Genomic DNA, 22429 nt, shown 5'->3' with positions numbered 1-22429 from the left:
TCAAATACACGCATGCGCAGAAAGTATTTCCTGTTTCGTTTGGTTCGTCCTTCACGTTGTGAATCAAACAAGACTTTCGAGATGGTGTTAGGACTAACCCACATTCTCTGTTTTGGTGCGGGCTACAGTGGCTCTTTGCTATGGAACTATTTGTCCGGAGTTCCTCTGCATCGAGGTAAGTTATGTTGTTCAGATAATCTTTAATTTCTAATGAAACACTAGCGTGATCTTCCCGATTCTGAGGCAGTAACTGTAAGACAACTCGTCTCATGGTATACAAGCTAGAGACGTATAGGTTTATTCATTGGGTTGTTTTTAATAATGTTGCAAAGAAAAGTGAATTACATCGGATATGTATATGTAAATATATGGATGATTTTTCAAACGGAGACCCAATACACCATTAAAACAATTTGTGTTTCAATCCACATACATCTTGTCTGAGACGTTTCGGCTTGTATTTAAGAGTTGTTTCGGTCCAAAATTGAAAAATCACCCCTGACCTTGAATGAAGGTCAAGGTCGTTCTGACGAACAATTTTGTCACTTCAAACCCAGTGATTACCTATCGAACTTGTCAAGTCTCCAGAGCTCAATCATGTTGATGGAAAATTGTTAAAAATAAAATATCTTAAACTCAAAATCAATAGGCATTGAAAATGAACTATTTGTAATGATAAATCCTTGCGGGACCCTTGGCATTTTTTCGGAGCCAAAGTGGCAGAGTGATTAAGATGTCCAACACTTCACATATAGGTTGTGAGTTCGAACCCAATGGCATGTGAGGTACAACCCATTTAAGTCGGTGGTTATTAGCTCACCTGGCCCAAACGGCCGGTGAGCTTATAATGTCATGGTGCTGCGTCTGTCGTCAGTCTGTCCGTCAACATTTCCTTTAAATCGCTACTAGTCATAGAGTTCTGCATGAATTGTAACCAAATTCGGCCACAAACATCCTTGGGAGAAGGGGAACAGAACTTGTATAAATTTTGACTCTGACCCCCCCAGGGGCAGGAGGGGCGGAGCTCAATAGGGGAAATAGAGGTAAATTCTATAAATCGCTACTTGTCTTAGAGTTCAGCAATGGATATCATTGTAACCAAATTTGGCCACAAACATCCTTGGGGGAAGGGGAATAGAACTTTTATAAATTTTGGCTCTGACCCCCTGGGGGCAGGAGTGGTGGGGCCCAATAGGGGAATTAGAGGTAAATATTCAAATTCCTTCAGAAACGATGAATGTGTCCAGAACATTACTTGGCATTACAAACCAAGTGAGCGATGCAGGCCTTCTGGGCCTCTTGTTCTCTGGGTATTTCAGCTTTCCTCGAGCTCCATCATCTAAATTTGAGACGTCCTTAAAGGACACTGACTATGAATAGCACATTAAGCGATATAATTTAAAACCAAATCTTAACAGTTCATTTTTAGAGTCCATGAAATTTATTGTCCAGGACTTAAATGTATACACATATGTTGGAGTTGTCAAAACATTACATAGCTCGATCAGTATTTGGTATAACACTCATAAAAACTGACAATTGGTGTGCTGGACTTACATACCAAGGTTAAATGGATTGCCATTTTCAGAAATTGAGAAAATCTAGTACAACTCTGGTACAAGTCACCGTAAGATACAAGGATTTCAAGATACCAAAATGACTTGTTTAAAGTACGATTTACTTTCGATTAGTCCCACCTTCCAGTGATTGTGACGTCATCTTCTGACAGAATTTTGTGAACTCATATTCGCAGGGATGTGGTACTTATCGATTGAGTGTAAATTGCACTTCACTCATGTTGTACGTTGTTTCAGGATCAAGACACCCACATATTGTAAGTGTCATGCTAGAGTGATGGCTTGTGGATTCCAATGATGATAGATTGTATTTGCTTAAACTGATATAAAAAATTGTCAAATATTTAAAAATGTGTTTAGATTACATACAGTGACTACCATTATTTCAGTTGACTCCAGATTTCTTTTCTTTCAAAATAAAATGTCTATCTGAGACTGAGGACCATTCCAAATAAAATTCAAAATCACAGCGTTCTTCACTGATAAAATGGCTAGCCAGTAGCCATGGCCATATTTAATATACCTGTGGTTACATAAATATTTTTTTTTCTGATTTGAACAGGACACCCAAGAAATCTGGTTTGTGGAGTGGCATTTGGTGTTGTGGGATATTACTTTCAATCAAAACTTGAAGAAAAAGAAAAAATACGCATGTTTCAATTAGAGGAATATGTAAGAACACATCCGGAGGATTTTCCACCTATTGGTAAGATTTATCATATAAATAATTAGTCCCATCAATTGTTTTATCATTTTATTTCATTCATCAGTGGACGAGCAAAATCAGAAACAAACAAATAAATGTGTAAAATCTGCAATCAATTTACAAGATTTCTTCATAGGTTAAGCAGTAACTTACAGAGTTATTGCCCTTTGCAGTATGTTATTATTTGACCTTGTGAATTACTGTTTTGATTATAATAATGCTTATTACCCTAATAATAGGTCATTTATGTATGCATTGTCATTATGTGTTGCTTGTCAAGTTTTGGGTGGCTGGGGTATGTTGATGTCACATGGGTTGCCTTTAATTTGATATCTTGAGTTAATATTTACTCTGCCTAATAAAACTTGTATGTAGCTAAACATCATAATTTCGAGAATATATTGAAACCATTTGACAGGTATTTGCAGAGTTATTGCCCTATGCAATATTATAATTGTATTCATCACAATTTTGAGGAGTTTGAAATATGATGGAATCATTGGACAGTAATTATGGAGTTATTGCCCTTTGTAAAGTATCATTGTATTGTACTAATAGAACCATTCTACAGTAATTAGTAGAGTTATTGCCCTTAGCAATAATATACACTCACTCAGGTAATTGTATTGTTCTTCTATCTTAACACAGCATTTCACTCTTATTCTTTTATGCTATTCTTATTTTTCAGAACGTAAGAAATGGGGAGAGGTGTTCCAAAAATGGAAGACTCCATTCAGACCTGACTGTGATTAGTGGAGGAAATTTGACATAAACGAATTACAGACAATTTTAATTTCCTTTGTGTACAAAATAGGTTTGGATGAAAGTGAAATGACAGAATGTATTGAGTATTTATGTAAATAAAATGTGAATGTTTCTGTTAGAGTTTTGGTTGTTCTTGTCCTCCGCGAGGTGTTGATTTCTTGAAGATTGATATGATGATCCAGACGTCCAACAGATTTGGGTTTATTTTGTTATATTTACATTTCCGTTTTAACCTTCCTATATAACCTTACTAACCAGGCAATCGTTTACACTTGCGTAAACCCAGAGGGGCTGCTGCACAAGAACACAAACCGAAACACTGACTTCCACCCTTATATGAATGCGCATCTGGTTAGGCCAAAATATATGCCATGACAAAGGTTCGATATCAACATCAGTTTGAATGCAATGGAAAGCATTGTGTATTAAAAACAGAAAAAAATGAAAACATATGGAATAAATGGATTAAAAACGCTAAAGTTATTGTGGAACTATATTTTATTTACTCCCGGAACTTGACACATTTTCCTGTCAAATTGGAGCCAGCTGTTTTGCGATTCCATCAATTACTCAGCTGTTCCATCAATCGTATAACGTTGAAAAAACGAAGTTTTATTTCACCGGAACACTAAATTTAAATGAAATGGTTGGTCGAAATGTAAATATAAGGAATGTTTTTAATTTATTGGTGTTTGCTGGTGTGTAAACTGCATTTTTTGTACAGATATTTCAACATGACATGCTGTCGCACGTCATTTAAAATATCTGTTCAAAAAATGCAGTTTACACACCAGTAAACAACAAAAAATGAAAATCATTCCTTAAAAACACCTTAATAAAAGCCAAGGTCATGAACAGACATGCCAAAGTTAAGAGTTGAAGGAAAGCATGAATAGCTGGAGAAAATCACCAACCCACAGTCATTATCTCCATGGCAACTGCACAAGTTAGATGTCAAATACAACAATATTGTAATCGCCATAATTAGCCCCTACCCTCTTCTGGAAAAGAAGTTGAAGTAATATAAATATCCCTCATATCATGAGTTAAATTATGTTTACACATGTGAATCACAACCTAATAATGTGTATCAAGGAAAGAAGGCATATACTTGCTTACTGTGACAGATTAATCTGTGACGCATATAGAAATAATTAAGATATCGCTCAATTTACGTTTTGGTTCCCTAATAAGCGCCCCCTTTTTAACAAATTTTTAAATGCCCTGGGCGCTAATTATGGCGAAAACAGTAGCTCTATATAACTAATGTAAATGTAGATTAAATAAGAACAAACATTGCATTTCTTTTCAATTATATTTAGTGATAGAAATTTTCAACATTAAGTAATATAGACCGGTACATAATGTATAAAAAATACAAATTTCACTCTGGTATAAAGATATACACTTAATTGATCACAAACCTTAATTTTAAAACCACTAAAGAGAAATTGAGGCATTGTTTTCATAGTAGAATGTCTGCCCAACAACTTCTGAAGATGCATTCAAAAGATTTGAACAAGGGGCCTTCTTCACCTGTCCTGATATGGGTTACCCTGATTGTATACCTAGATTTGGTCTATTACTCCTGGAGAGAGATAGTATTTTTTTCTCTCATACCTCCATGTTTTATTGCAATTTTACTACTATGATTATCCGTATTTTGAAATAAATTTGAAAAAAAAAAAAAAATATGACGGGGAAATCAATATTTTCAACACCAATCCCGCTGTTTGCATCTTGTAAAAGTGTAAAGTAAGTCTAGCCTAGTTTCTGAAAAAGAAGTTAAAATTTTACCAAAAAAAAATATAACTTTGTTGATGCCGTGACATCACGAGGTTGTAGCCATGTCATAAAACCTCAGGCAACATGAGTGTATTGCATTAGAACAAGCCAGTATTACACTTGATATGAGAGATAAAAAACTGTATATATGAACTCTGTCCTCCTTCTCTTTCTGACAAGTATAAATTCATTTAGTGTTTTATGACAAGTAATAAATGAAAGTGATATGCCTTAATACCCAATATTTTCACTACTGGACAACCAAAGGTGCGTTCTAGCTAAACAACTAAAATTTCTTGTTACACACTTAGCCTCAAAATGCAATAAATGTACAATGTATATGAAATGTAAAATGTGACGTGACACAAATAGACATGCTAACTGATATTATAATTATATTACAAGCAATGTAAAATGGGTTTTATTAGATACTAACATACAATCTAAAACACAATATTGTTTTATAATACATCCATTTTGATCTGTCAAAAATTACTTCCCATCGTTTCACTCTGTCAGTATACCAACAGATCGAGTGAAACACTGGGAAGGAACTTGCCCAGAAGTAATTCATAATAGATAATAAAAAACTATGGAGTAACAATTCTGATATAATTGAATGCATGAAACTGTTTGAGAATTCCTGATTTTTATGACGTCCTATGTACGGAATTCAAGAAATATCCAGGGTTGAATATTCGAAACAAATGCATACAGCTAAATATATGGATAATGATTTGGAAAGTTTCCATGCAAATTAAAAACTCATCATTATATTCTATGTTGAAAGGCCCACTACCTTTCTGAAACAAAAAGAATTAAGTTTCTCAAAACATTGATAACAATTGATGGCCTAAGATGAGGTTACAATACCAAACAAATGCAAGATTTCCTCCATGAACTATGTTAACAGTGAAAATTCATTTTGCAGTTTTGCCATCTGGCACAATGATAGTCAACTAACGCTCAGTAATTAGGACGACGGCAAGAAACATAATACGACCCATGTTATAAAAATAAATATTTTATTTAGATAAATTGAAAATTTCAGGTGATGATAAATGTTCAAAGTATTGACGGTAAGCTAATAACTTATGTGACTCACTACAAAGTCATCGATCACGTTTTACATTCCCATTTACAAAATTAAAAGCCGATTCGGAAAGGTACTGGGCATTTAAAGCCTTTTATAATATTTCAATGAAAGTAAACATAATTCCTGAATCCAGCCCACTTAAACAAGTACACAAACAGCTCTAGGCTGTTGTGATATGCTGCATCATCTTAACCATTTGGCCAACACAGTCCCTAATGAAAAGTTTTTGAGGTAAATTGTCAAATTTTGAGAGGTATACAACATTGTTTACATTCTGAGAATGACAAAATTACAGCTTTTGTAAAAATAAGGAATTTCTTTTGATCTTTTGGGTATTTAATTTTATGTAAACTGATCCAGATTTTAATTATAAATACTGAATATAAAATATGTTTATAATAGAAGGATCAACCATAAATTCCGCGTTAGAGATATCATACATTCATCAGGTATACAAAATGTAATCAGAAGAAAAGTTAATATAGATGTGCAATAAAACAAATACAAGTAATGCACAAATATATGTATAAGCAAAATTAATGAAAACAAAAATATAAAATATGTATACCGCATATAAAATGTAAAAATTTGTCATGTAATGTATATATATATATATAAAAAAAAAACTAAAAAAAAATCATTTCCTTATATATGTGATGAGGAATTCTGGGTAACTTTGTCTTGGATCATACACAATAAACTCCCGAAAGATCCACTTGCCATCTCCAACTACACTATCGTAGAATTTTTTGTGGGCACAACTGTCTTTGAGGCACTCTTTACATGGCGGTTTCCGGAACTTTGTAGGGGTCTTGGATATATATGCCTCCCCTAGACACATTCTTGTCAGTAGCATTTTCTTGGGAGATGACGTTCTGTTGTCTTTGGAATCTTTCGAAAAAAAATTATGCCAGACTAATTATTTCAAGCAAGTATGGTCGAAAAGTATTCATGGATGTGCCATGGAACTTTAATAATTTAGCCACTTAAGCCTCTCGCATACTTAAGCCTCTCGCATATGAACCCTATTTCATTTACTGATACAAATCACATGGAAAAAAAGGTACCAAATATTTATTCTGTCTTTGAATACTACAGAATTTCCTACCCTTCTATGTGTAACGAATGTAACTTCATTAATTTATGAGGGAAAATTATGTTGTTTTCTGGAGAAAAAAAAATAGAATCTGGAAATAATAATAAGAATTTATAAGGTAATATACCTACCTGCAAGGGCAGATAACTCTGAAATGTGCAAATACAGCATACTCACCAGAATATTGATCTGCTTTTGTAGAACTCTCTGCAGCATAAACACCTGCACCAAACATCGCATTGTCTCCTGCCATCCTGTTATCGAGACCCTGTGACAACACTTTCTCAATATTGTCTAGCCTAGTCCCATGGAATAAATAATGCTCATTTATCTCTGGAAACAGCTCATTCTTCAAACATGGCCTCATCTTGGTATACGTACAAACTTCTCCGCTCGAGTCTTTACTATTCTTTACAGAAGTCAAACTCAAACCTTTCTTCGAAGCTTTCCCAAATATTCTCTGTCGTTCAGTTGCATATTTTTCATAAAGATCCAAGTTTTCTACACGTTGAACTTTCGTAACCTCGATTTTAGTAAAGCCAAGTTGGTCCAATCCTCGGGCATCTTTACCAGTCCCAACTTTGTCCATTTCCCATGTGTCTTGAACTAGCTTGATGACAGCATCCTTGGTACTACGATCAGCCTCCTTCAGCACATATGCCTTGTTCATGGAAACTTCTAGAGAAAGTTTGAGTTTCTTAACTTGAGTTCCCCCCTTGTGGTGTAGCCAGTAGTTAGGTATACAAATGTCCTCCATATATTTCATTTGGAGCCATTTTTTTGATCCACGTCGTACTGGGACAGGCGGCGGAGGTGGTGCAGGAGCTGTAACAGGGGTGTCAGTTTCTTTTGGTCTTTCACCCTGACCAGTCTGCGGTACTGGGGTTTTTGTAAGTTTCTTCTTCAGCTCATACATGTATCTAGGTGTGAATTTCGGTCTAGCTCCCTGGCCAGCATGCCTTACTGGCACTGGTTTTGTGTCTGTGTCAGAATTTTGGCAATACCTCAGCTTTAATGTTGTCAGTTCATTAATGAATGCCTGAAAAATGATTTTGAGAAAAAAAATTTCAAAAAACAAAAGAAACTGATCTTTGCAATAACACAGAATGGAATGATGGAATATACAGGTAATCTTCCCGCTGAAATGACTTTTATGCGGGATATCAGCTTCCAGGGTCATTCCATCATCAATAGAAACAATATTTCCACACAAAAGTTATCAGGAATCATATATAATTAATCCCATTGTTTATTTTAGAGAACAAGTTTGACTGGTTGACCAGTTGACCGAGCGACACTAACCTGCCAGACTTCCTTCCACTGAGGTCCTACCGGATAAATCACCAAGGTGATATCCTGAACACATGTATCCTTGTTGTCATGGATGTACTCGTCAACCGTCTGAAGAAAGGTTGTCGCGGCAACAGAGTCTGGGTACTTATGCTGGCCAAAGGCAAAACATGGGAAAACAATGCTCCGGAGTTTTGTCTCTTCTAACTGCATCAAGCACTGCAGAACAGTTAGTGATAGGACCTACAACAAGACGTATCAGTACATTAATTCAGGAATTTTATTTCTATTCTGACTAACTTTATAAACAGTGTTGGTTTAAAGTAAAGTCTCCTCTTTGTAATGCCCACCTGCTTAGAGAGACGTCAACCAGATCATGTTTTTTCCAAAAATTTTGATGCGCAAAATATACTAATAGAAGGTTTTTTTTTAGCATTTTCAGCCCCAAAAAAGTACCTGCTACTTGTGGAAATTTTACGTCTTTTATAGAAGTTTCTAATTATTCTTGAAGGAAGGTCAAGGTTACCCGTATATCATTTGAAGAAATTTGGTAGACCATCACCCTATGCCCATCACGCTGTCATCACCCTGGGTCTATCATTTATGGAAAAGTAGTCGTTTTGATAAAAAGTTTCCACATGGCAGAAGACAGATGAAGCACAATGACCATAGGTCATCCTGACCCTTCCGTCAGATGACTTAATATTGAAAACATTGCCTGGAAAGAAGGCAGCAATCCTTCTTGTTACCTGTTTGTTAGCATCCTTCTCCTTGTCTGAGTAGTGAGGCAGTGTAATGTGATAAACGTTTACACAGGAGAGGGAATACCCGCCAGTCACAGCTATATCTCCAGAGTTTAGTCCTCCCGAATAACTATCGCATTCTGTCTGTAGTCCTTCACCAGCAGCTTCCAAAAATGCCCTGGATAGTGCTTCTCTGTTCAGTCTCAATTTACTATTGGTCAAGTTAACAAGGACATCAGCCTGGATAAAGTTTAAATTTTAGACAAAGCAAAAAGAAACAAAAAAAAAAAAAAAAACCAATCAGGTCTTTGTACTTTCTTAATTAACATTTTCATGATATCTACATTAAAAATGAATTCTCTCAGTGATATCTAACTATTGGAATTTGAAATAAGATAATTATGAGATTTAATCTGAGCTTTTCAAGGTCACTTCAGGTCAAGGTCAGTTTTACCTTTTGCTCTACTATAGATCCTGTTACAATGGCAACACTAGTTTTTCCAATCTGTATCTTTTCACTTCTCTTTTCAAGATCTATTTTGTTGTCTGAAAAAAAACCCACAATCATTAACACTTCAAATTTTAATGTTTAAAAGGGATTTTTACTTTTGAATGAAGTATTGTCAAAATCCACTTTTAAGCAGCAACATTTACATCATCCTCGATACTCGAAGGGTTACTTTCACTGATTGAGTGTCTGTCATAATATCCATGTGGCCCCTGGATTATGTCAGCTAGCAAAACTGAAGGCACTATATGTGACAACAGATGAGAAGATAGTTTGGTCTATTTATAAAAGTACCAGGTGAATTTTCACCCTTTGACCTTTGACCTCTAAAATTACCATAAGCCTAGAAAAAAAATGGATATTCTGAATTGCATACAATATGCAGCTGATCCTAATGTATCTTCATGCAAAATATTTTGCTTATCACTGAGTGGCCTTTGTAATTTGATCCTTATTCTTTTTACAATTTTACTGCTATTTTTGTGTTTAATGTATCATCTATCTGGACCAATAATTGCAAGTCAAAGGACCAGCTACAAAGAAAAAATTGTCTGCCCAATTATAAAGTTGCTGGTCAAGAGCAGACGGACAGGGGTTAATTTTGTTGTTATGATATGTGAAAACAAATCACAAAATAACACTCGGCTATAGAAACCTTCTGTGCAGTTCAATCAGTTGACTTTGATTTTAATTTTGGATGCTTCTGTCTGATTTGACCTCCTGTATCTATCTTAATAAACTGTTTGGGAAAATTTAAAGTGATTAATGAACTGAACTGGATCTACCTAGTAAGCCACAGGACCCCGATCGAGGTATAGTTCACACACTTTCTCAATCTCCCCCATAAGAATTTTGAAAGTTGGCAAGTATGGAGTGGAGGTAGAACATTATATAAATTTGTATTAATCCTGTGCTTTATCATAAGTATCAACCCCATCTTCATACCGCAAAAAAATTTACATCAATGTACCTGTAATCTTTGATAGTTTTCTTGTCAAGTTCTTTAATTCTTCACGAAATTCCTACAAAAAAAATCACCATCAAATAAATAAAAGATTAGTCATTGATATGAAATTTAATTATACTTTGTTATTTATTTGCCAATATTCCTGAAATTGTTTCAGGTTAAAGAATTGGTTAATAATGTATTTAGAGTAAGCTATTTGGTCTTTGCATTTATATAACAGAGTTGCCTCCCTTGCGGGAAGGTAATGATTGTTACGACATTATTTTCCAAAAAGTATGATGCTATGCTCGCAAACACATGACATTACAATCAATACCCACTGGCAAGGGCAGATAACTCTTGTAATATGCAAATACAGAATAATGATAATATAATCATTTCATATCAAATGATATTGCGATTATACATATTAATTATAATCGTAAATCACATCAGAAGCTTCTAAACATCATCTTCGGTAGATTCTTCACAAATAAGATCTGTAGTTATATCTTTTCCTGAATATTGGTAAAGCAAAACAGAAGGCTCTGTGTGTGACGAGTTGAGACAGAGTAGTTTTGTCCGTTGTAATGGTTGATTTAAGAACAGTATACTGTACTAGCTTTGAATTGTGGTGTCCCTTGAAGATAAAAAAAAAATAAATTGGTCAGTTCTTGCTTCTGAAATGCTTACAGTTTTATCATAACATCATCCAGGGGTATAAAGTATGACAGTGACAGTAACCCCTGGAGTATCGAGGATGAGTTCCGTTATGATCGCACTTACCTGCAATATCTCATCATCCTTTGGATACACCACCATTGTTATCACTGACAGTGTAGAATCTGGTTTAGATTTTGAGAATTCAGAGACACAGAGTAAAACGAGTTTAAGTATCTCCTTTACAGGGAATTTCAGCTGTCCTGTTCCCAGGGCTGGGATTACCATGGAAACCAAGCCACTCTCGTCTGCTTTCTTCAGGCAAGTTTGCAGACATTTACAGAAAACCTGAAAACAATATACATATAAAAAGGTCAATAAGGATCATTTAATTGTTAGTTTACTGCTCTGTAAATGTCATATTGCAAGCTAACATCCAGAACATTATATAGGACACACAAAACTGTTTGTAGGTAACTACAGGCATATCATAGGTAACTACAATATTTACTTCGCTAGCCAAGAGTATTCAGTATCCAGATGAGTGTGATTTAGGTTTTCATTTTATTAGTTCAATGTATTATTTACAGTCTGGGTCATTTGGGAACTGCCAAATTTGATGGTGGAGGAAAGCCAGAGTATTAGAGAACAAGTGGCCCAGAGGGCCTGTAACGCTCACCTGGTTTTTTTTAGTAATTCTGTCATTTAGTAATTAGTGACTCAAAAATCACAAAGACAAATTGACCCCATGATTTGTTTAATTTTGAATCCCAACCATATAATGATGCTATTGATACCATACAAATATACTATCCAATGCATAGTTTCAGAGAGGAAGTAATTTATATGAAAATAGTAGCCTAATTAACCTTTTTTGCCCCGCGTCTAAGGCCCCAGGAGGTCAGCCATATCATCTTTTACAATTTTGAATCCCCACCATATAAGGACGCTACCATTCCATTATGAGTGCTATCCCATGCTTAGTTGCAGAGAAGTTGTTAATATGGTAACAGCCAAATTGACCCCTTTTGGCCCCATCTCTCTGCCAACAGGGGGTCAGCCCCATTGTTTGTACAATTTTGAATCCCCCACTATAAGGATGCTACCGTTGCATAATGAGTGCTATCCCATGCTTAGTTGCAGAGAAAAAGTAATTTATATGGAAAAGCCAAATTGACCCAGCCCCATCATTTGTACAATTTTGAATCCCTACCCTATAAGGATGCTACCATTGCATTATGGGTGCTATCCCATACTAAGTTTCAGAGAAGAAGTTGTTTACCGGTATATGGAAACAGCCAAATTGACCACTTTTGGCCCCATCCCTCAGGACCCCGGGGGTCAGCCCCATCAATTGTACAACTTTGAATCCCTACCCTATAAGGATGCTACCATTGCATTTTGAGTGCTATCCCATGCTTAGTTTCAGAGAAGAAGTCGTTTATATGGAAATAGCCAAATTGGTCCCTTTTGACCCCGCCTAAGGTCCCCAGGGGGTCAGCCCCATCAATAATTGTACAACTTTGAATCCCTACCCTATAAGGATGCTATCATTGCATTATGTGTGCTATCCGTCGTTTATATGGAAATAGCCAAATTGACCCCTTTTGGCCCTGCCCCTCAGGCCCCGGGGGGGGTCAGCCCCATCATTTGTACAATTTTCAGTCAGTAACCCATTAGGATGCTACCAGTCAAATTTTGTTGAATTCTGACCAACGGTTATGGAGAAGAAGTCGATTGTTGACGGATGCCATAAGCTCACCTCGGTCCTTCAGACCAGGTGAGCTAAAAACCACCGACCAATGGACAGTATTTGGATTTGAACTTGCAACCCAGAGGTAGAGGGCTTGTGATAATATGCCAGTAAATCTTAACCATTCGGCCACTGCGGCCCCTAACCATCCAAAGACTGACAACACTATTTGATAATTTATTTCAGTTAAAATTAACCTCTGATGAGGTCAAATCGGGTGATCACCCTTGAAAAAAACGGGTGAAAGGGTCAAAACAAGGGTCATGTGCGGAACCACGTTTTAGTATAATTTTTAACACATTTTAAACCCTAAAATATGCATATATTTATTATCTTCATATTGTTATTCAATAATATTTGTGAATTTTTTTGTAATGATATAATTAATATCTGAAAATTAAAAAAAAAATTTTAAATATTAAATAAATAAAATCCTGGGTTTTTTTTTGTTCTACACATGTCCGGTTTCACTATTATCTTTGACTAAACAAAATGGCGGCCATTATGATTGGCTTGCCTGCCTACTTCAACAGGATACCGTTCACGTTGAATATGTTTTATTCATGTGAGTAAATCTTTGTCTGAAATCATAATTGTTTGTACTTTTGAAGAGATTATTTCTGATTTTGAACAGTATTAATTGGCCATGTCTGATTTTGCTAGCTGGCTGTGGCTAAAAACGATCATGGACATCGTGATGCATGACTGAATAGATTAATTGCTACAATTTCACATCTTTATGAAAGTTTGTGTAAACACAAACATAGCTACCTGCATTATACAGGGGCCTGATATGAGTCTTAAGCCCTGAGGTGTAATTAAAATTGCACTTATGGCTTTATCTGACGTAATTTTTGTGAGCTTTTTAACACTTTGGTACAAGTGCTGAAAATCGGGTTATTTGATGACCCGACGGGTCAATCGGGTTACTCATTCTAAAATGTCTAAAAAACGGGTCAACCCGGGGAAATCGGGTGAGACTGACAACACTTGATAATTTATTTCAGTTAAAATTAAGATTACTAAGTTAAAGAAATAAATAAAGAAAATAGAGAATCGATTTTGTCCTTCCAAATTCTGCTCTATATATAGTTTGAAAAATCTTAAAAATAATGTAAAAAATTAAATAATATTTTTATAACCATTATACATCCATAAACTTTCATGACAAGAATTATACATTTATATACATACTTCTTTTGAGAAAGCTGTTTCAGCATCTTTCCACGATGTCATGAAGCAATAGAAAACATATTGACAATTAAGATTGCCTCCTGTCGTCGTGGCAACTTCTCCTGCCCTGATGCCTTGTGGGTAATTTGTGTTGCATTGTTCCTGTAGAGTTTCCCCACCAGCGTCTAAGAGTGCCTTTGTTGTTCGTCCTGCCTTTAAATTGAGGTTTCCGGAGGAATTTGTTACTAATACATCAGCCTGAAAGATATAGTTATTTAAATCAGATTATTATATCTATTAGAAACCACACATGGATTTTAAAGGCCCCCTACCTTTCGAAGCAAAAATTAAAAGTTTCTTAAAATCAAAGTACTCAAAGTACTGCAAATACAACGCAGCAGAAACAGAAAAATAGAATGAAATCAAATGAATTTCCAAAATCAAAATATATAAACCATATTAGAAAGTCTTTACATTCAACTGATCACAGAAAATACATATGTTTTGTATGACATTTTTCTTCATTAAAGTTCCTACATGAAATAAAAGATTTTAAAATTACAAAAGAAAACAAAAGTCTTCATTAAAATTGAGTTTCTATCCTATACTCTTGTTTATGTTGCACACATACTTATGTTGGTAACACCATGCACACATGAGGGCAGCCTTATAAGTTATCTTGCATTTACCTAAGATCTGTTTTTAACAATTATTTAAAGGCCCACTACCTTTCCGAAACGGCTTTAAATTTTTAAAATGGGAATGTAAAACAAGATCGATAATTTTGTAGAGTCACAAAAATTATTAACTTTCCGTTAATACTACATTTATCATCACCTTCTGAACGATTTGATTAAAATAAATAAAATGTTTATTTTCATAACGCGGGTCGTATTATGTTTCCCGCCGTCGTCCTAAATACCGGGCGGTAGTTGACTATCACTGCGCCAGACGGCAAAACAGCGAATTGACTCTCCACTGTTTTCATATATTACGCAGGAAATCTTGCATATGTTTGGTGTCGTAACCTTATTTTAGGTCATCGGTACGCATTTTTCTGATGTTATTAATGTTTTTTAAGAAACTTTTTTATTTTGCTCCGGAAAGGTAATGGGCCTTTAAAAACATTATTTTAAGGTACACAGAAAGAACATCTGATTAGTTTACTTTATAACTCTCAGGTACTCTCAGGTCTATAAGCCTTAGATAGTAAGTTATCATCAACAGAGATTCTGTGTATTCTATACACACTCTGTGTATTCTACCAATCAAAAGGCAGTCTTCGCATGAATACTGATTGGTCCAAAGGATTATTATTCAATGTATAGGGAATTTATGAATGGGAGTTTATGAATGAAATGGTTCAAGATGTCACCATTACATGTCATTGTAGGGCAAGTCCTACAAATCAATAGTAAACCGGATAGCAATAGTACAAACACTACATGCGTTGTATAAAAAACAAAAATAATATAGGAAAATCTATATTGATGGCCTATGATAAGGTTATAACGCCAAATAAATGCAAGATTTTTGTGTAATCAATGTTAAAGAATGAAGATTTTGGGTGATCGGGTGGTATAGTGATTAAGCTATTCGCTTTTCACCTAGCCGGCCAGGGTTCGATCCCGGCACGGACGTGAAAAGGTTAGGAGTCACCTGCCCGATCACGTGGGTTTTCTCCGGGCACTCCGGTTTCCTCCCACACTAAGATCCCTTGCGGGCTTACATCTGGGCCATCGAGAGTGATTTACATAAGTTGTATAACTTGTTTCGTAATCGATGGAAAATAAATAAAGTTCATATTTTTATATTTTAAGAGTGAAGATTCATTTCCCAGCTGTTTCATTGGGCCAGAGCGCACTACTATAGTATATCAGAAGCTGGAATTCATCGACACTGTTTGGTATCTGGCCAGGTCATCTCCTATTCAGACTGCTTACAAAACATTACAGCCGAGAAGCATCACTTACCTTAGTCTTTCCAACAAACGAATAATTTATCCACCAATAGCAATCCATTTTATCACGCATGCACCTCATATTAAAATCTGTTGAGATTAGAGGTGATTTGTATACCATGAGAAAATGGTGACAATGACAAGGGAAATTTACATTTGCAGAAAAGAAACTACTGTATTGACTTATTATGAAGTGTATGCGTGATAAAATGGATTGCTGTTATATGCAACTGGTGTATTTTCCTGCCTCCCTTATAATACATGTGGAGGAGGAAGAGTCAGGATTGAAGGGAATAACATCAACGACTTGACAGTGAGGGCATATATGATAGTGTCCATCAGTCAGATGTTGACATGATAGTGTCAAGAATGGAAGAGCTAAAGATGCTCATACGACTAGATAAGGGTGTTGGGATCGTGCAGGTAGTAGACGTCAGTGATACAGACGGAGCCCAGTGGAAAGTGGAAAGACAATATATTTAGTGACTGGTTGGGCCAGCTGTCTATTGTCATTGGGTAGCTGCCTTAAGTTATATTACTGGACATTTAACTCGCAGCTACCTGGTGGCAATGGACAGAGGCCCAACCAGTCACTTATTAGTAAATATACAGATGAAATAATAAATCTGTAAACTATTTTCCTTTTCTCCATCCCTATGGTACTATATACCTGTTCCTGCTGTAAAAGTCCCTTCCGTATGGTCAGACGTATCTTCTCCACCTTTCTGTTCAAATCTTCATCACCCGATACGGCTGAGGAACCTAGAAAATAGTAAAAGCAATTACCAGGTATACAGCATTAATTAAGTTTGGTTTTAAAGTGCTATAACATATACATGCTATGTCTGTCATGTATAACTTATGTATAATTTTTATTCCGTCCTTGCATATATTACAGAGTTAGCTCCCTTGCGGTTAGGTATCAATTGTTACGTCATTATTTTGTGAGCCCAATTCATGTCGATTTCTCCGAAAAGTACGTATGACATTTACACTCGCAAACACATGACGTCACAATCAATACTCGCAAATACAGAATATCTAAAGTAATGACTAATTTCCAGATTAACATAATATATACAAATATAAGAGACATAATTACATGCTTTGGTATAAAAAATATATATGCATACTCACAAATTAAAGAATAAGTCAATTAAAGTATAAATAAGTATTGATGAATAAACAAATAATTAATTTAAAAAATAATAGACCATAGGATGATTAACATGCATTATTCAATTTCTGCAATCCTGGGAGAACTATGGGACCATACATCCCTTAAGCGGCAGTTTAATGCTTAAATATTTTATATCTGATCAGGTGATAAAAAGCAACATTATTTTATGATAAAGTGGTGATCTTGCTCTCAAATGGAGCACATACGTATGAGCCAAATTAAGATACCTAGATTATGAAATGAACTCTCATATAAGAAATATCTGGAGGTCTATCTTGTACTTTCACTTCCTGGAACACGCTCGGCCGCACGCACGCGAGCACGTGCTGTGTCGGCCCCTGTCTCCAGATTTCAGATCTGTATCTTGATATACGTACCTGTATCCCCAGGTTGTGACATCTTCCTCCTAGGCCAAATATTATTACATCATAATGTTATTTTGATCAGCATGCATATACATATGTTCAACGGATCCGGGCCAGCCACCCGTATCGTAAACGTCAAAATTGTCTGTGTATGTTACACGCTTTACACCAAACACCTTCACAGAAGCGAAAGAGGAAGATAATTATTTCGGCGTACGTGGTTACATGTATTTGAATAGAGATGACAGCTAAATATTCAGGATTTGAATAAAAAAGGTAAGCAATTTGTTAACAATGTGTCTGCCATTCTTTCCAGCATTCCTGGGAAAACACAACAACAAAATTGTTTGTTGGGGATTTCTACTTTCGTTTTGAATTAAAAGCTGACAACACCTGCAGGTAGATATTGTACATATGTATACATTTAGTTATATGAGGAAAGCGAAAACTATTATTAATCATGCATGTGATATATTGATAAATCAATATGAAATATGATTTTAATTGCTTAAAATATACGTTTCTTTTCATTAAAATTTCTACTTTCGTTTTCAAAATAATGTTCCTGCGATGATTTTGTGTCATTTTTCCATCTACTCTTTTGTCCTTTTTGGTTTTTATACATCAAACGTTCTCTTTAAATCTTATGATATATCTTGTAATCCTTATTAATTCTATATTTGATAATTTGATCTCTTGCCTCTTAATTCTGATCCTTTTTTATCAATTTTAATCCTCTGTGTCACACAGACTGTGTGGTCCATTCCTTGTGATCATATGGTCCCATATAATCATAGTTCTATATGATCCCCCGTGGTCCCATATGATCCCTGATGGTCCTATTTGATCCCTGATGGTCCAACATGATCCTCCATCATCCCCTTTGTGTCCTCCATGGTCCTCCGTGGTCCAATATTATCCTTCCTGGTCACACGTGACTCCTGATGGCCCCATTTGATCATTCGGGTCCCATATGATCCTCCTTGGTCCCATATGGTCCCATATGATCTTCCATGGTCCCACATGATCCCTGATGTTCCCATTTGATCTTTGATGACCCCATATGATCCTCCATGGTCCCATATGATCCCCATGGTCCCACATGATCCCCATGGTCCCACATGATCCTCCATGGTCCCATATGATCCCCCATGGTCCCATATGATCCTCCATGGTCCCATATGAACCTCCATGGTCCTTTATGAACATCCAATAATCTCCCATGGTCTCTTATCATCTCCAACGTCCCTTCTGATCCATTATCATCCTACATAAAAATATGATCATCTATTCATCATGGTGTTATATGATCATCTTATTGTTACCGGTATGTTAGTTTTCTGTGATCATTAATGGTGTTATCTTCTTTAAAATTATTGACTGACCTTGTGTGACCTTGTGTGATATATACTTAATTTGTCAAATGATTTTCTCAGATGTCGGATTCAGATTCAGACGTCTATGACAGTGATAGTGATGAGCTCAACTTTAGTGACCTAACTCTTGGATATACTTCAGGTAAGTTTCTATATCATATTAATACATCACGTGACAGAATACTGGATTCTGATTGGCTACACATATGGGTACTATTTGCAATAGTGCCCGGGCAAACGGACTCTATTGAAGTGGCGCGAAATTGAACGTGAATGTATTGTGACGTCACCATTACATGCCGTCATTATAACGTTGTGCTTCGACCAAGACGTCAAGATGGCGGACAGGTTGTTGTGTGTGGGGATGGAAGCAAATGTTGCTTTTCTACAGAAGACAGTTTACTCACCTTCTATACTGATTTACTTTTAATCTTCATGAAGCCGAATGCAGTTTTTGGAAACACAGATTTCTGCAACAATTTATATGTTGTTCTTTTAATGTAACAACATCGTGAGGAAATGAAGATAGCGTTGCGAGGTGTCGCTTGACGTGCTTCTATTACGATGACATGAAAACGGGTCTCATGTGAGGGTGATGTACTAAACCCATTATGGCCTGTTTGAGAGGGTACTATTGCCTCATAGTATTGTCTCGTGATGGGATAGTGCCCTCGCCTTTGGCTCAGGCATTTTTCCATCTCTCAACAATACTATGAGGCAATAATGCCCTCTCAACCAGGCCATATTAGATGAATAGTCTATAAAACACATGTCATCCCCGATACTCCAGGGGTTACTATCACTGTCTTTATATCTACGCCTGTCATAGTAGAACTGAAGGCAACAGAACAGAACAGGTAATTTAGTCCTTTGATGTGTACATCAAAAGAATGGTATATGGTACACTGTGGTTGACTATGTGGCTTTGAAGTTGGGCCTCGCTCTCTCTGAAGTCTTCAAAGGAAGTCTTTGCAGGCTAGAACGAATATACGTACCCGGCCTACTATACCTTTCGGCCGGGTACGAATTGGTTCCTATGTGTCGTAGTAGAGCACTGCCTCCGAAAATCACTCGGAAACAGTTTTCTATACTTTTTTGTAGGTTTCCGATTATTTTATGAGTATACATGCATTTACATATTATTTTTGTCCAAAACAAACATAACTACCATTCTTTATATCTACCGTACTGCTCACAAGACGTCAAATTCACAATTTGTGGATTTACCGTATAGATTCCCTTCAGAAAGACCTTCATATGTATTATGTAAAAAAAATAATGCCTCGATGAGAATTTGATATTTTATGTGGTTCAGTTTTATTGCCGAGTGGGTAAGCGATATCAAACAAGTACGATATAATGCAAACAGACGTTTTATAATGGTTTGCATAATCATTAATTTGCTCCATTAGCAGTAATAAGCACCAATTGTAGCTCTAAAGATGACATCATTTTCTGTCTAAAAGTCTTTAGAGCTACAATATTGCAGCTATTTGCAGGCCTGTGATTGGTCATTCTTTTTCTCCTGAACTGCCTTCAGTTGTATTATTAAATAGTCCAGGGGTGGATATAACGTTAGTAATAGTAACCTGTTGAGTATCATGGATACCACATGTATATATTTATCTGGTAATTAAAGATGAATAAATCTCCTAATAGATAACCATCCTCAAAATTCCAGGGGTTACTATCACTTGTTATATCCACCCCTGGAATATGTCATGGTAGATCTGAAGGTAGTTCATGAGAACAAAAACTGACCAATCACAGGCCTGCAGAGGCTTCTTTTGAAGACTACAGAGAGGGTGACGCCCAACTTCAAAGCCACACAGTCAACCAATGTACCATTATTCAATTCTTTTGATGTGCATCAAAAGACCAAACTGTACCTGCTCAAATGTTGTCACACACAGAGCTTTCAGTTTTGCTATGATATATTACAAGGAAGAGATGGATATATAAAAATAGTGATAATAACTCCATGATTATCAAAGTTAGAGGATATAATGACAGTGAGAGTAAACCCTAGAATATCGAAGATGATAACTGGTACTTAGTAAAGAGAAATGCTTTTTATTATATTTACATTTAAACAATATTCTCAGACATCTATCGCTGTACTTCCAGATTTCCTTTCACCTGAAAATATATTTACAGATGATGAGGGTCCCCCTGGTGACACTTCAGGGGAGACAACTGTCACACTGTTGGTGGACGGTGTGTTAATTCGTGTTGTGAAAGGAAGCATCTCCAAGGAAAGTGTATGTAGTATATAGTCTATTTGTTTTAAAATTCAAGAATTGTGAGTTTTATCTCTGATAGTTAATGCACACAGCTAGTTAATTTCCGAGCATCAATATCCTACTGAATACCTTTGGCTACCGTAGTTGTGATTAACTCATATCCACATTGAATTGTAATTGCGGGTGAAAATTAAAAAAAAAAAAAAAAAAATTATTAAAAGAAAATTCACAGATTTGCTTGATTTCCTGTATGCAGGCATCACATGTAACCTAAGGCTTTGTTTTCTTAGTTCATGCAGTGTAATTGTCTCTCATCTGATTGGCTGAGCTGTTAATATTGTGTATCTTTAATTTTTTATAAGAATGATTTTTTTTTTACAATATTAAAGTATTTACAGATATCCTAAAAACCTGGCGTCCTTAAAAGACTCTAGCTGATAATTGGACATTTAAGAGGCTGTGCCAATAAGCATTGAGCTTCATGTGTACTATATTAGAGGAAAGTGTGAAAATCACAGAAGTTAATGATTGTTTGTTTATTTGTTACATATAAAAACATAATAAACCAAAATATACATCAAATATCCTGTTATAAAGTTACCTCCCTTGTGGTAAGGTATTGATGGTGACGTCATAACTTTCTCTGAAAAGTACAAATGTATGACGTTACGCTCGCAAACACATGACATCACAATCAATACCTACCCACAAGGGGAGATAACTCAGTAATATGCAAATACAGAATGATAATAGGATACTTATTTCCCCTGAATTTATTTTAAGGATGAACAGTAACCTGCTAATTAACCTCTGTTGTCAGGTGGATGTGATTGTAAACAGTACATCCACTGACCTTGACCTTAAGAAAGGGACAGCTTCCAAGGTCCTTCTGCAGGAGGCGGGTGACAGTCTACAGACTGAATGTCGACAGAGTTATCCTAACGGCATCACCGTCGGTGACCTAGCGATAACAGGGGCAGGTAACCTACCATGTCAGCAAGTCTATCATGGATCGCTCGTCAAGTGGGGCTCAAACAATGCAGCTCAGGTAATTCACTAAGGAAATTATTATTTTTAAATCGGTCAGGCTTTATAATAGTTTTTACCCATAATGTGAAATGCATATGCTAAGGTCTGAAATCCTTAATTCTTGTGGAACTGGGTGCATTAATATTAAATTATTTGTATAGTTTCCATACCTGCATCT

At 35.9% G+C, this 22429-nt stretch overlaps 3 protein-coding genes across 3 annotated transcripts in view; 2 read left to right on the top strand and 1 right to left on the bottom strand.

The window, feature by feature from the left end:
* The first annotated feature begins 15 nt into the window (after positions 1 to 15).
* LOC138328310 (NADH dehydrogenase [ubiquinone] 1 subunit C2-like) lies at positions 16 to 3161 on the top strand. The gene is made up of 3 exons (XM_069275055.1): positions 16 to 175; positions 2140 to 2283; positions 2972 to 3161. The coding sequence occupies exons 1-3, from the start codon at positions 82 to 84 to the stop codon at positions 3034 to 3036; spliced, it is 303 nt and encodes a 100-aa protein (XP_069131156.1). The 5' UTR covers positions 16 to 81; the 3' UTR covers positions 3037 to 3161.
* Positions 3162 to 4349: 1188 nt separating this feature from the next.
* LOC138328308 (protein mono-ADP-ribosyltransferase PARP14-like) lies at positions 4350 to 17753 on the bottom strand. Its single transcript, XM_069275052.1, has 10 exons — positions 17616 to 17753; positions 16729 to 16820; positions 14120 to 14356; positions 11299 to 11520; positions 10537 to 10588; positions 9513 to 9604; positions 9065 to 9298; positions 8328 to 8558; positions 7203 to 8064; positions 4350 to 6820 (listed from the first exon to the last, which is right to left on the bottom strand). Exons 1-10 carry the CDS (start codon positions 17635 to 17637, stop codon positions 6567 to 6569), a joined length of 2298 nt encoding a protein of 765 aa, XP_069131153.1. The 5' UTR covers positions 17638 to 17753; the 3' UTR covers positions 4350 to 6566.
* Positions 17742 to 22429, top strand: part of LOC138327191 (uncharacterized) — a 42994-nt gene continuing 38306 nt past the window's right edge. Inside the window, exons 1-4 of the mRNA XM_069273173.1 lie at positions 17742 to 17879; positions 19040 to 19121; positions 21137 to 21240; positions 22043 to 22270. Coding sequence (XP_069129274.1) covers positions 19040 to 19121; positions 21137 to 21240; positions 22043 to 22270 — 414 coding nt within the window. The 5' untranslated portion in view covers positions 17742 to 17879. The remainder of the gene's footprint in view (positions 17880 to 19039; positions 19122 to 21136; positions 21241 to 22042; positions 22271 to 22429) is intronic.

The sequence above is a fragment of the Argopecten irradians genome, chromosome 7 (genome assembly GCF_041381155.1).
Source record: "Argopecten irradians isolate NY chromosome 7, Ai_NY, whole genome shotgun sequence".
Taxonomy (NCBI): domain Eukaryota; kingdom Metazoa; phylum Mollusca; class Bivalvia; order Pectinida; family Pectinidae; genus Argopecten; species Argopecten irradians.
Note: the sequence above shows the minus strand (reverse complement) of the source record. Positions and strands in the feature narration are given on the sequence as shown.